Below are 13,684 nucleotides of genomic sequence, written 5' to 3' on the forward strand. Positions count from 1 at the left end.
CAAGATGGGGGGCAATAAGTAAGCCCACTCCTGCTTGATGCCTCTCACCAGGGGCAACCCCAGAGTGGAAGAGTGTCCAACCCCTCTCAAGGAAACTGGTTCCAGAGCCAGAGCCATGCGTAGAGGTGAGTCCGACTATTTCTAGCCGGAACCTCTCAACCTCACACACCAGCTCAGGCTCCTTCCCCACCAGTGAGGTGACATTCCACGTCCCAATAGCCAGCTTCTGTAGCCGAGGATCAGACCGCCAGGGTCCCCGCCCTCAGCCACCACCCATCCCACATTGCACCCGACCCCTTTGGCCCCTCCCACAGGTGGTGAGCCCATGGGAAGGGGGACCCACCTCTCCTCTTCGGGCTGTACCCATCCGAGCTCCATGGGTAAAAGCCCGGCCACCAGGTGCTCGCCCACGTGCCCCACCTCCAGGCCTGACTCCAGAGTGGGGCCCCTGTGACCCACGTCCGGGCGAGGGAACATCAAGTCCATTTATTTTTCTCATCATAGGGGCGTTTGGGCTGCACTTTGTCTGGTCCCTCACCTAGGACCTGTCTGCCTTGGGTGACCCTACTAGGGGCGTGAAGCACCTGACAGCATAACTCCTAGGATCATTGGGACACTCAAACCCCTCCACCACGGTAAGGTGGCAGCCCAGGGAGGGGCAGTAAGAAACCATGTTACAAAAAATTGAATAACAAAATCTGTTATTGTAATTAATTGCACACCTGTTATTATGATTTCAGCAAAGCTGAAAGGCCCTTTATATGAGAACCTTTCCACCTGACTTTCGAAATATAACATCTGAGCATTATGTGTATCTGTTCCTAAAAGGGAAGATTCATCCTACAGTCTTATTGTGGGAAAGAACCACCCTATTGTTCCTCAAGGACTCTTTGGTAGTAATGAATTTATGAAACAACATTGCCATCCCACGGTAGATGTTATTTTTCTGAACAATTTAAATTTCTGAGTTCTCCTGAACACAACTGAATGTTTTGCTTTAAAACTGCTATGAAATAACTTGTCTCCTTCTTTCTCAGCTCAAGTACTCAGTTTAATCATACATAAGAGAAAGTAGATGTAAAAAAAAAAACCTGTTAATCAGAAGTTTGTTGTTTTCACAAGTTCTAATGAAAATGTTTATGGATGAGTCAAACTGCTTTGAAGTCTTAATTGTTCTACTGTAATACTGAGTATTTACCAAAGCAGAGTAAATTAGCCACTTATTTTAATATTGTTATTAAAATTCAAATGAAACAGTAACCTGAAACAAAGGTCCACCCTTTCTGTTTTGATTGGGTCAACCATCAATATCATTAATGCGCTCTAAATCAGAGAAAAGTTATTCTGACGTTTAGTTTAGAGCTCAGTCTTGGGAGAAGCTTTTGAAGAAGAAAGATCAAGCAATCGACAATTTATTTCAGAAGATAAGAAGTTCCATGAAGAAAAGAGACAAGTGTTCCAGAGATTTGTCTCGTGTTTCAAGGAAGCATGAAAAGGTTCCTTGTCACCAAAAGGAGAAAACGCAGCCCTCTGGAAGCGCATCAACTGACCCATCGGGAGCCAGATAACTATCGACTCCAGATTTCAACTGATGTCCAGTGGCAAGGGATATCCCACCTTCGACTCTTAACTCATCTCAAGAGAGTCCCTGGTAACCCTCGGGCGGTTGAACAAGAACTTCAAATAGGTAGGAAAAGCTGCTCATTCTCTCTGCTGGTGTCTGGTGCTCAAGATAAGAAGCTGTCCAGTCTAAGCAAAATTCATCATTATTAATTAGAATTGAATTTTCCTAAATTGACAAATCACATCTAGCCAAAACACTTCTTTTAGTTAACTTTATAGATGTGTAGTGAACTAGACCTCCTTCATCAATCTGTCTCTGAAGACCTTCAGGGGACAGGAACTGTTATTTCATTGATTTGAATCCAGAAATGCAAATTATCTCATCAAGAGACTATTTAATTGTACCCTGAATTAATCAATTGAAAGAACACTCTTTATCAGGATCGGTATAACGTTGACCCCCAATTGGCAGACCAAGAGAAGTAAGGACACGGAAACAGGTCAAAAGGTACGTGATAATTTATTTACAGGTGTAGAATAAAAACTCGAGCAGCTGAAAGGGAAGATGGAGAGATGGTGAGTATAATCATCCTCATGGCAGGTTTGTTGATTTGATTTGTAGGATTAGGTTGATCTTACTTTGTTGTTTGTAGAAGGAGACTGACGAGGAGAAGGAGGAAGATGGTTGGATGAGAGTGGAGCAGGTTGACCCAGACGGAACGAAGGATGAAATGGAGGATGGAGGAACACCGTGAATCCACAGGAGCGTAATCCAGTGGTGAGAGAGGTCCTGGAGAGTACCTGATGAGACAAGCCGTGAAAGGTCCAATGGCAGAAGATGTCCCAGCACTGGAGAGGTGCCAGGCAGCTGCTTAAGTAGCAGTCCTCCCAGAGAGGCAGCAGGTGAGTGGAGTTGAGCTGATTAACTGTGGAGGGAAGGTGAACAGACAGACAAACAAAAACCCCAGAACCCCACACTCTTCTTTTTTTAAATTATCATTACTATTTTACAATATCTTGATAATCAAAAGTGTGTTTAGTTCATACCATTTCTAATGTTGAAGTAAACTACTCATTTAAATCAACTGTGAAACAGTATTAATGATTTTTAAACCTCATTAGACTTAGATCATACAAGTTAAATGTCTATTTACAAAGTAATTGTGCATTTACTCTTCTGTCTGAATGAGGAGTGGATTTGATGTCGGTCAAAAGTCAGAGAAGAAGTTATGAGAACGAATTGCCTTGTTTTAAAACTCTCAGACAGTAAATAAGAAACTGGCGCCTCTCACTTCTTCAAAATATTTTCCTGTCTGTACTAACCGTTCTTAAAAACATTTCTGCTGTCTGCGACTCCTAATAACCCTCTGACATCACTAAAACTCCACCCCTGCTGGTTGTGTCAACCAATCAGGAAGTACCAAATAACAGGAAGTGGATACCCTTTAAAAGTCAACACTTCTTGGAACTATTCAGTCTTCCTGGAACTTTGAGTCTGTAAAGGAACATATATCTGTGAGATATTATCCATAAATTAAACGGATTCTTTCATTTTTCTGGACTGAATTCTATCGTGCATTGAATAATTAAATGTGACGTGAGACGTTAATTTTCTTTGACCCATCAAAATGAATGCGGTCATTTATTAACAGAATCAAAGTTTAACATCAAACATTTACATTAATTTGGCAACATTGATTACAATAACAGCTTAATTAATTAGCTTTACAATCAGAGACCATACGGCCATGGTATCTGCTTCAAGCTTACAACAGACATTTATGAAAATATCTGGATTAATTACTGGCAAGATAGAAGAGTTTTAAAGATGGAAAATGAAGTTTATCTGGAGAGAGATGGGTGAGGGAATTTGTCTGTTATAACCAGAACAACACGCTCCTTTGGACCCAGCTTAACCCACGGTACACTTCGCAGTTGAAGATCGACTTTTTACCTTTCTGAAGATATGTCAGTTCCGGCGTAAAGTTCCACTTCAAGCCACTTTTCAGCGTCTCCGTAAGAATAGCAAAGACCTCAGGAGTCGTGAGATCATTTCGTTCAACAGCAGCTCACCTCACGGGTGGACTCACATGAGGAGTAAGTCCGTCAGAGGCTCCACTCAGATGTGGAAGATTTCATAATTCCCACGAGACTCGGAAGAACTTCGGATCATGTCTGGAACCTCCTGTTCTCTCCAGCAACTTTTCTGTTCGGTTCTGCTCTCCGAACTGAACTGCTCTCCCACCGCGCTGGTTGGAACTAGGAAGTGTTGACATTTAAAGAGTTCTGTTTCCGGTTCATTTGGGAAGTCCTGATTGGCCCATCGACCAAACAGGGGTGTGTTTTAGTGATGTAAGAGGTTATTAAAAGTCAAGGTGAAGATTAGATTGTTTAAGAACAGACAGAAGAATGTTTTGAAGAAACCGAGACTTCGTGGAGTCAGTTCTCTCATATCTGTCTGAAAAAGTTAAACATGACATTTCTTTCCAGTAAACATGTAGTTGACCGAAACTTGACCTTTGACCGACTTACACTTGCTCATTTCAGACAGAAGATCAAGAAAATGAATAATTACTCTGTAACAGACCTTAACTTGATTTCTACTTTGAATGAGGATTAAAAATCATTAATACTGTTTCACAGTTGATTTAAAATGAGTAGTTCACTTCAACATTTAAAATGGTTTGAACTAAACATACTTTGATTATCAAGACATTTGTAAAATAGTAATGATAATAAAAAAGAGAGTGTTCTTTCAATTGATCAGTGCAGGACACTTAGAAAGTCTCTGGATGGACTTGATTTTGTGTTTCTGGACTCAAATCAATGAAATACAGTTCTTGTCCCAAGAAGGCCCTCAAGGTCAGGATTTGACCTGAGGCTTAGTTCACTACAGTCCCCCCTTTGGAAATCATCGCCTGTCCATGGGGATGAATTCCAACATGAACTTACGCCTTCGAATGTCCTTGAGCTTGATGTAATCCAGCAAGGAAAACAAAAGTCAAAGGAGGTAATCCCACAATGTTTTTGGTAATTCCATTGTGTTGATGGTAATTCCATAATGTTGTTGGTAATTCCATTGTAGCAATGCTTTAACTCCTTGGAAACAGAGTCTGTAATCCATTGGAAAAAGTCATATAATCCACAACGGTAAATCCACAACGAATGGAGGTGTTGATTGATCAGCATACAGAGGGGTTCCCTTGGATTGATCTGAAGATGCGGCCACTGGATGAAGATTGGAGACCAACGTCAGGATTGCAGGTCTCCTCCAGCGAAGGTCGTCTCTGAGCGACGTCCAGTCGATGCCGTTCTGGTTCAATGTGTCATGCAATTATGTGGTTTAAGGTGGGCTTATGAAGGGGATTTTACATAAGGCCTTAACCTATATGCACCTGGTGTGTAAGCTATTATGATTGGGAACAGCTACAGCTACCAGTTAAGGGTGGAACATGCTGAAAAGGGTAGTTATAGGGATTTATACCTATAGAAGGGCATTCCAAACTATTTTTCCATTCCTAACTTGGTTTAAGTTAGCTTTACATGGTAAAATATAGTTTGGTTCAATTGTCTGTTGTCTTTTAGACGAACGACTTGAGATTGGGTGTTTGGTTTCCCCATAAATGTTTTTGGAGTCTATGGCGAGACTCATCAAAAAGAATTAGCTATCCCCCCGAATAGAATTGTTCGAGTAGGTTCGGCTTAAGCGTTGTGAGATCAATGTAGATTATGGTACTTAAGGTAGCATTAATCTACATTAACTCCGCAAAGATTACATGTTAACAAATGAACTGCATGTTTGCATAGTTAAAGGCCTCTTAGTCTCTAACTTAACTACACACAAAATTCATTCTTGCTTGGGGTGTTCAGAAACAATACCAAAACCAATTAAACGATGTCTCAACATCGACAAAAACAGTGACTAAGCAACCAGTAAAACAACGTTTCAACATTGACAAAAGTAGTGATTAAGCAACTAGAAAACGACGTTTCGGTGCGCCACTCACTCTGAATGTCAGGTTTGATCACGTTATCGCGTCTGGTAACATTACCCTAACTGGCGTCACCCCCCTTCGGTCATGGGAGACCGCGAACACGGGTGAGGACGTCGCTCCATGAGCTAAAGTTAGGTTGTCCTTGAGTAGTTTTAACTGTTTGCGCAGCTGAAAGAGGACTTTAAGGTCTGGATTGGAATCCAGTTCGCCTTTCGATGGAGTGTATTTGTCTGGGTCAGTCAGATACAGTATCATCGAGTTAATTGTAGGATCCAACTTCTGAAGTTGGATGATGTCTGGGTCAGGTGAAAATGACTTTTCATATTTTAAAAGAACTTGGCGAAGTTTGTCTCTTTCTTCATCAGATGTCAGAGCGTCGGCTTGGGCGACCACCTGTTCAATCTGTGATGAGACTGATAAGGGTTCTTGCTCCTTGGGGAGCTCCAACGAATCCCTTTCTGAGTCGTCGGACCTGTCTATGGGTAAGACACCATAGGTTTGAGGTCCTTGGTCGACGTCATCAGTTGAGAAAAGAGCTATGGCCTGTGTTGGTTTTGTGAACCATACTGGCCCAGCTTCTTGACTTGGTACCAGGTTATCTGGGAGTCCTCCCAGAAATGGAATGCCTAGTTCAAAATCATGAAAATCAGTGGAAATCAACCATCCTAGCATAGTGTTTTTTGGGATCAGTACCTCATCCGTGTCTGTGTTACACACAGCAATAGATGTGGTCCTGGAGTCAAGGCTCACTTGGTTCATGGCTTCCACGGACAGTCCCAAGTTGAAAAATGCAGGAGAAGGTTGAAAATATGCCTGTTTATGGCTAATAGCTTGTCCAGCTATGATGTGGATTCGCACCATTAGGTTAATCACCTGAGGTGGTACTGTGGTGGTCTGGTTGCTAGCAACCTGGCAGGCCTCTGGAATGATCTGCCCAGCCTTAAGGTTTGCTGTGTCTAGCACAGGAGGATCCTTTGTGGCTGGTTTCAGGGACCACAGCACCTTGTTGATGGTGTCCACATGGACACCCAACCTTACCAAAATGTCAGAGCCTATGTAGGTTGCATGTGGTAAGTTTTGGATCACGAGAAACGGGTGAACCAGTTCTCGTTGGTTCCAGTTCAGTTTTAGGTTAATGACTCCTTCAGCGGTCATTACCTGTGAACTATTGGGAACTAATGGAAAGCGGAAAGCTTTTTTAATTAGTTCTAGATTCACGTGTTTGTGAACCAAGGTTTCATAGAAAGCTCGGTTAATTGCTGATTTATCTGTCCACAGAGACAGAACAGCATCGTTGGTGTGGGATCCTTGGATCTCTACACCTTTAACCACCAGTGGTAGGTAGTGTTTGGTGGACTCTGACTGCTCCAGCTCACAGAGGAGGCTGTCTTGTTGGGTCAGAGTTTGGACCACCGGGTGGGTCTCTTTGGTTTCACATGACGTCAGAGGAATACTCACCGGGCTCGTGTCCTCGGCTGAGGATGCCTTTGCGCCTTCCGCGGTACCTGCTGTTAGGCAGTTAGTGTTACACTCCGGAGACATTTGTATTGGCAGTGGTTTGCTCACCTTTGCCCACATCGTTTGATCACCATAATCTATAATCGCGTCGAAGCGATTTATAAAATCCTGGCCAACCAAAAATGGGAATGAGTCAACACGAGACACGTGTACCGGGTGGTATAGTGTCATTCTGCCAACCTGCATGTGAACCATTGCTACAGCTGTCAGGGTTGTCCTCTTCTCTGAGAGACCCTGCATTTCTATAGCACATTCAGTGAGAGGTATTATCCTGTTAACACCGGCAGCGGCTGTCCTCAGCTCCTCGAACAGTTTAGCTGACATAATTGTTATGTCTGCCCCACCATCCAGAAGTGCTTCATGTGTGAGGACACCTTCGAGTGTTACTGACAGGTACGCCTTCTTGGCGACCCCCCTTCTGATAAAGTTACACAGAAACCTCTTGGGTTTTTTCTGACGCTTCTTCACACGTTCAGCCTTGTCTGTGTAATCTTGGTTTGTCTGAACCGTCAGCACAGCAGTAGCTGTTTCTGAGTGTTCAGCTTGCGATGACTCGTCATCGTTTGTGTGTGTGTTTACCCCCCCTTCATCCGATGAGGGGTTGTTGGAGGCAACAACAATAATGTCTTGGTGTGTTCCACCGACATCTGTAATGTTGTCATTCGCGCCCTCAGATGTAATAGTGATTACATCACTGCATAGTGCTCCAGGTTGGTTTCCCATTTCAGCGTGTTTCAAAGTTTCTAACAACCTGCGTAGTTTCTCTGTCTCTTCCGAGCTCAGAGGTGTAGGGCCTTGTTTCTGGAACCTATGCGATTCTTTCGCCTCGGTTCGTTTCGTCCGAGGTGGGGGAGGGTTATGTACGTCTTTTGGGGTTCCTTTTCGGACTTCCCCTGATAATACGGGTCCTCTTGGATCCCATATCTTTGCGTCCTACGCACACCCCATTTACGATAATCACGTTCATCCTCTGAAAGAGGAGCTTTTTTGTCCCAGCGTGCACCTTCATGACGCGGTTTGTTAGTTTGAAAAGCCTGCTTTTTCTCGCCTTTCTTAGGAGGAGGCGGCGATGCACGCCTTCCTTCCAGTTCTAGGGAGTGGGGTTTAACCTTTACACCAGGAAACACTTCTATGGGCGTCTTAGCATGAGAACATGCCTCAAACACATTCACAGCACACTGTTTAATCTCATTGATGGATTTTTCTCTGAAATTTGCCATCATTTGTACTGACAATTTAAAGTCAGTGTGGAGATTTTTGCTGAAAACAAATTTAAAACCTTCTTCTTCCTCCATTCCGGTTTCATTTCTGTTACCAAAATAAGCTTGGAAGATTCTTTTGTAATAAACCTTTGGATGTTCATGCTTCCCTTGCGTGACCTTGTCAGCAGCTGGGAAACCAGCAGGTCCCGTGCAGGGGTCGTACTCTCTTATCAAAGCTTCACACAGAAGGTTGTAATCCCTCCTCGTTGCATCAGGTAGACGCTCGATGAAAGTGAACACCTCTCTGTCCGAAGTGAGCCTTATCAGACTGATTTTATCCTCAACCGTAGCATTAGGATAACCACTCAGTCTGAAATCAAGGTCTTTGAGATACGCTTTTGTGCCCGTTGAACCAATTGGACCAGGTACAAAGCGCTGTACATGTTTTGAGATTTTTTGCAAATCATCTATTGAAGGAGGAAGTTTCCACGGTCTCTCTTGCATGGTTGGTAGTGGAAACTTGTTCAGGTCTGTCCCTACCACTTGCGGTAAGGGTGGAGGTGTGTGTGATGTAAGGAGATTTGGGTCTGAAGCCCAGTGTGTCCCCACATTCAGTCCATGCCTCTCACCATTTTTCTTTTCTGCATGGTAAAGTTGTGTTTTAAGCACGTCTATCTCGGCTTTGCATCCGCTCAGAGCATTTGATGCTTCTTGCAACTGTTGTTGTAGAGCATCGTTGTCTGAGCACAACTTTTGGTACATGATCTCCCTTTCCTTCAATTTCTCCACATATGAGTGAGCTTGTAAAGTAAGGTTATTCTGTGAGAGGTCCCTCTCACGTTTTAACTCATGTGCAGCGGTCTCTTCAGCAAGTTTAGACTGTGTCATCAATTTGAGATACCTCTCCCTATCTGCTGCATATGCCTTAGACAGCACGTCGTTTTGTTCAACCTGTTGATCCAATTTGTCTTTGAGAAGCAGAGAAATTTTAGCTAACCTTTCAAGGCCCTACTTTTTATTCTCTTTAACCGTGGCTCCTTTTGCTAAACTTGTCAGCTCTTCAGCTGTTTGAGATTCATTAATCCGTTCTAATTGTGCGCCAATAATTGGGTTTGTTAAAATATTTAAAGCTCCCTGGATGATGTCATCTTGTTGACTGTCATCTACTGACTGGGAGTCTAAAGGGTCAACTTTTTCCTCTTTTCCTGCCATTATCTTCTATTTAAAAATTAAATAGGAAGATGTGGTGTTTTAGGTAGTAAAATAAATCAGAAAAGTTTCCTTTTTCTGATATAATTACTCTTATTTAGTGTTCTAGCAATTAAACGTGTATTATCCAGCCAATGACGCTTCGTCTTTTCAGCTAGCGTGTTAGCATTTAGCCTGAACATTCCGGTCAACTTTCGTCCTTAAAACTGTCAAAATGCACTATTTTCTGTTAAAAATGTAACGAATAAACTCTCAAAAGCTTACTGGGACGGCGCCAGTTCAAAACAGCAGTTTCTTTCTTCAAACACGACTCGTTCGAACTGAATCAGAACCGAGCCGGACCAGAACCCTCTTCTGGACCACAGTTTAAACAGAATAAAGCATTTTCCCACAAACCCAGCTTCAGTTACACAACAGATGTACAAATTCAGCTTTCAAACGAACACATTGACTTTACTTTCAGCTCTAAAAACACCACAGCGACAGAACATTGCTGTATTTTCTCTGAACACCGCAGCTGCAAAAACGCTGCGTTTCACACAGCAACCTGCCCTCTTAAGCTAATTTTCAGTTAAGATCAGATATGCCAACATGATAATTCAATTGTTACACGAATAACAGTCCATTTATGATACCGTACGGGCCACAGGATTTGACCTGAGGCTTAGTTCACTACAAGTCTTACTGGAAGACTCAGTCTTGCTGGAGTCTTACTGGAACTTTCAGTTCTTACTGAAAGTTTTACTCTAATAGCTGATGGAATTGGACCATGTGCCAAGGGTCCGTCCATTCCAGCAGAGTCACAGCATGCCTCGCTGTGAACTCACCCGGGCGTAACGCCTTACAACTTCTAATGAAGATTCCTTCTAAGGAAGTTCTTATTCTGTTGAATGAGTACTTAGTCACGACTTCTGACGATTCCCAACCACTCTGACCGGAGACGCAGAAAGAAGTGTGAAATGGACCTCTGTACCGGAGCTGATTTATCTTCTGCAAAGGTAACGAGTCGTCATGCACTGAGTGTACTAAGGGCTGAGCTGGGGTCAAAGGAAGGGTGCCATTTCTGGTCAACACATTTTCCTTCATCCATCTAAATCTCCTCTTTAAAACTTCTTTACTCCTTCTCTGTAAACCTCTGCGCCAGTAAATCAAGCTAAATGCCTTCAGAGATGAATTATTCTCCATCAGTAATCCTCTGTTGTCTTGTTATTTGAACTTGCTAAGTTTATTAATCAGAAACAGATCAGCAAATCAATGTGTACATGTTTTGATGTTAAATTTTGATTCTGTTAAATAAATGACCGCATTTATTCTGATGGGTCAAAGATAAAATGGCGTCTCATGTCACTAATTATACACTCCACTCTCAAGTTATCTTGGTCACATGGCAGAAATTTAACTCGAAAAAGAAAGAATCCGTTGTTCATTAAACAATTAATATTCTTTGTGCTTGAACTAGCCTTAAGAATAATTAATTAGTAGTATGTCCGCAGTAAAAGCTGTCCTGACATACTACAGATGATAATTTACTCTGCTTTTTAACCTCATAATTCACCATTTTAAAGTTTAGAAGATAATTCCATAACATCTTCTTGTGTTCTCAAGTTAAAGCCATTATTCATTCCTCAACTGTACTTTTGATCACTTATATTTACCAAAATCGATAATAAACTTCACAAAATTGTACTTTGACTCTAAGCGTTTTATTATATATGACATTGGAATTTAATACGAAAAGAACTCACTAGAACATGTAAACTTGAGTCTGATTTCATATTTTTCTTGCTTAAGAACCGGAAAGCAAGTGGTGCCCCTTTCAGAATAAAATTACTAATCAAAATTCAACGATCTGAGGATCCCGTCCTCTACAAAAGGCTGTCTGTGCTTCTTGGGACAATCATCCTCAAACCCTATAATGGACACCCCAAGTGAGGCAGGTTGTCGAGTTGAAAGAGTCCTGTCAGGCCTTGTTAGCTGGCGACACTCCAGAGACAGGTTCAAACCTTTCAAGATTTCTGCAGAAACTGAGCTTATTGGAATGTTTTTGTTCAGTTTTAAGTTGTTTTTTTAAACTATCAGAGAAGTTGGTAGGAGGGAGTGGTGGCACAGAGGTTTCGGAAAGCAAGCCTGTGATCGGAATGTCGCCAGTTCGATCCCCAGACCAACAACATTAAAATGTAGGTGAGAAAGGTGAAGCACCCACACCTGTCTCCACCCTCATTTGCTCCACTCTGGGCTCTTGAGCAAGGCCCTTAACCCCCACCATCTACTCCCGCGGGCACCTTAGATAACAGCTCTCTGCTCCACACAGAGGGCTTTGGTAGCTCAGTGGTCTGTGGTTGTGTCAGGAAGGACATCCGATGTAAAAACAATCACCAAGTCTTCACATGAGTTACTTCACTGTAGTGAACCCTGAAGGAGGGAGCAGCTGAAAGAAGAAAAAAACAACAACAAAAACAACAACAAAGAAACCTACCAGAGAAGTTGGCCATGTGCGTGCATTCATCCATCACGCCCTTCATGAAGCTGATTGACTCGCTGTGTAGAGACGGCCGACAACATTTGGTTAAATTTGACTTCGTCCTGTGCCTCGTGCTGTGAGCACCTAAAGTTCTGAAACATAAAAAAGACAGAAACAAAACAAGAGTTCAAATGAAATCAAGTTGATGATGAAGACAATTTCTTCAACATGGAAAAGATAACATAAGACAGAGTTGGGGTAGCTGAGAGACATAAACAACACATACTCTAAGCTCTACACATTCTGTTTTATTTATATCTAAAACTATGGCAATAAGCATTTATAACAGCTCCGCCCTTTTGTTGGCAAAATATCCACTGGACACACTTCGGTAAAACTCTTCATTAGAGAATTAGTGAAACCTCTTCAACTGATCGGCTTTTGAAGTAACTGAAAGTCTAAATAGCGCCCCCCCCCCCCACCAATTAACATCAACAAACACAAAAATTGCTCTTGACTCCATTTTACAGATACTGAGCTAAAATTTACATCGTAAATATCTATTTTAATGTCTAGTGTAGTATGGGAAAGCTTGAAAACATGGGGACAAACAAGCCTCAAAATCATGACTCTCAAAGGGTTACCATAATTTCTGGACTATAAGCAGCTACTTTTTCACATGTTTTGAACCACGTGACTTATACAATGCTGGGGCTAATTTATGGAATTTGTTTATGACAGGCTAACGAGCTTTATGCCATCAAAACATTTAGCTTCGTCACACCTGGACACTCACATAGCTGCTCACTACATGTCTCTCTTGGGGGGTGGATTCTCATGACTAGGGTTGGGCATTGAGGATCGAGAATTGACTGGAACCGGGACTAACTGTCCGGTTTTCCCAAAATTGTTCAAAATATTTATTTTCGATTCCTACTTTCGATGCCTAGTCCGCCAACCAGAAGAAGAAGCCGCCCGCCGAAAACCAACAAAGAAGAATCCACCGAAAGTGTTCGCATACATGGAGAGTGAGAGGCCGCGATCGAAACCGTGGCTTAACTTTAATAAAATGACCAGTCAGCTCAGTGCAGCACTTGCAATAATTTTATAACGTGAAAAGGAGGGTGTAGAAGTAAAAGAGCGGCCCGTCTTTGAAGTGCTCCACCGGACTATTTTCGCTGCCTCCTTCTCCGGCTCCATCAGGTAAATAAAACTATAAACTACGTCTCATACCAACATTAAAGCAGCCAACAAGTTATACTCGATTTAAAGTGGTAGGTCAACTCAAATGCAAACATCATGCTAACGTTAGCTCGTATTTTTTTCTAAGACAAACGACCAGAAATGGCTAATATTGTTAGCCATTCTTTTCGATGTGCTCCTCCGTTCATCATAGCGTCCAAGAGAAATACGTTGGTGCAACTGAATGAAAAGTGCCACAGAACATTTACAGCATATATTGTGAAAAGGTTGCATCCCTTTACAGATGTGGACTCAACAACATTTAGGTTAGTTAGGCAATAACAATAGAGCTAAGCTAATTAATTGTCCATCCTAAGATAACGTTACAGTAACAGGGACATTACATGTTAATTTATGTTTTATGTTTGCAGGGACATGGTGAAAACCATCAACCCAAGTACACACCACCTACCATGGACCACTTGTCAAATAAGTTAATCCTATCTTCAAAAAAGGTTGAATCATGTCATCTGGACTTCGTTTTTTTGTTAAAA

General features: G+C 42.2%; 1 protein-coding gene across 1 annotated transcript in view; it reads right to left on the reverse strand.

Annotated features, from left to right (window-relative positions):
- Positions 1–13,684, reverse strand: part of abhd18 (abhydrolase domain containing 18) — a 256,999-nt gene that overhangs the window by 47,815 nt on the left and 195,500 nt on the right. The window contains exon 12 of the mRNA XM_037675441.1: positions 11,964–12,100. Coding sequence (XP_037531369.1) covers positions 11,964–12,100 — 137 coding nt within the window. The remainder of the gene's footprint in view (positions 1–11,963; positions 12,101–13,684) is intronic.

This window comes from Nematolebias whitei, chromosome 4 (genome assembly GCF_014905685.2).
Source record: "Nematolebias whitei isolate Nwh7 chromosome 4, NemWhi1, whole genome shotgun sequence".
NCBI lineage: Eukaryota > Metazoa > Chordata > Actinopteri > Cyprinodontiformes > Rivulidae > Nematolebias > Nematolebias whitei.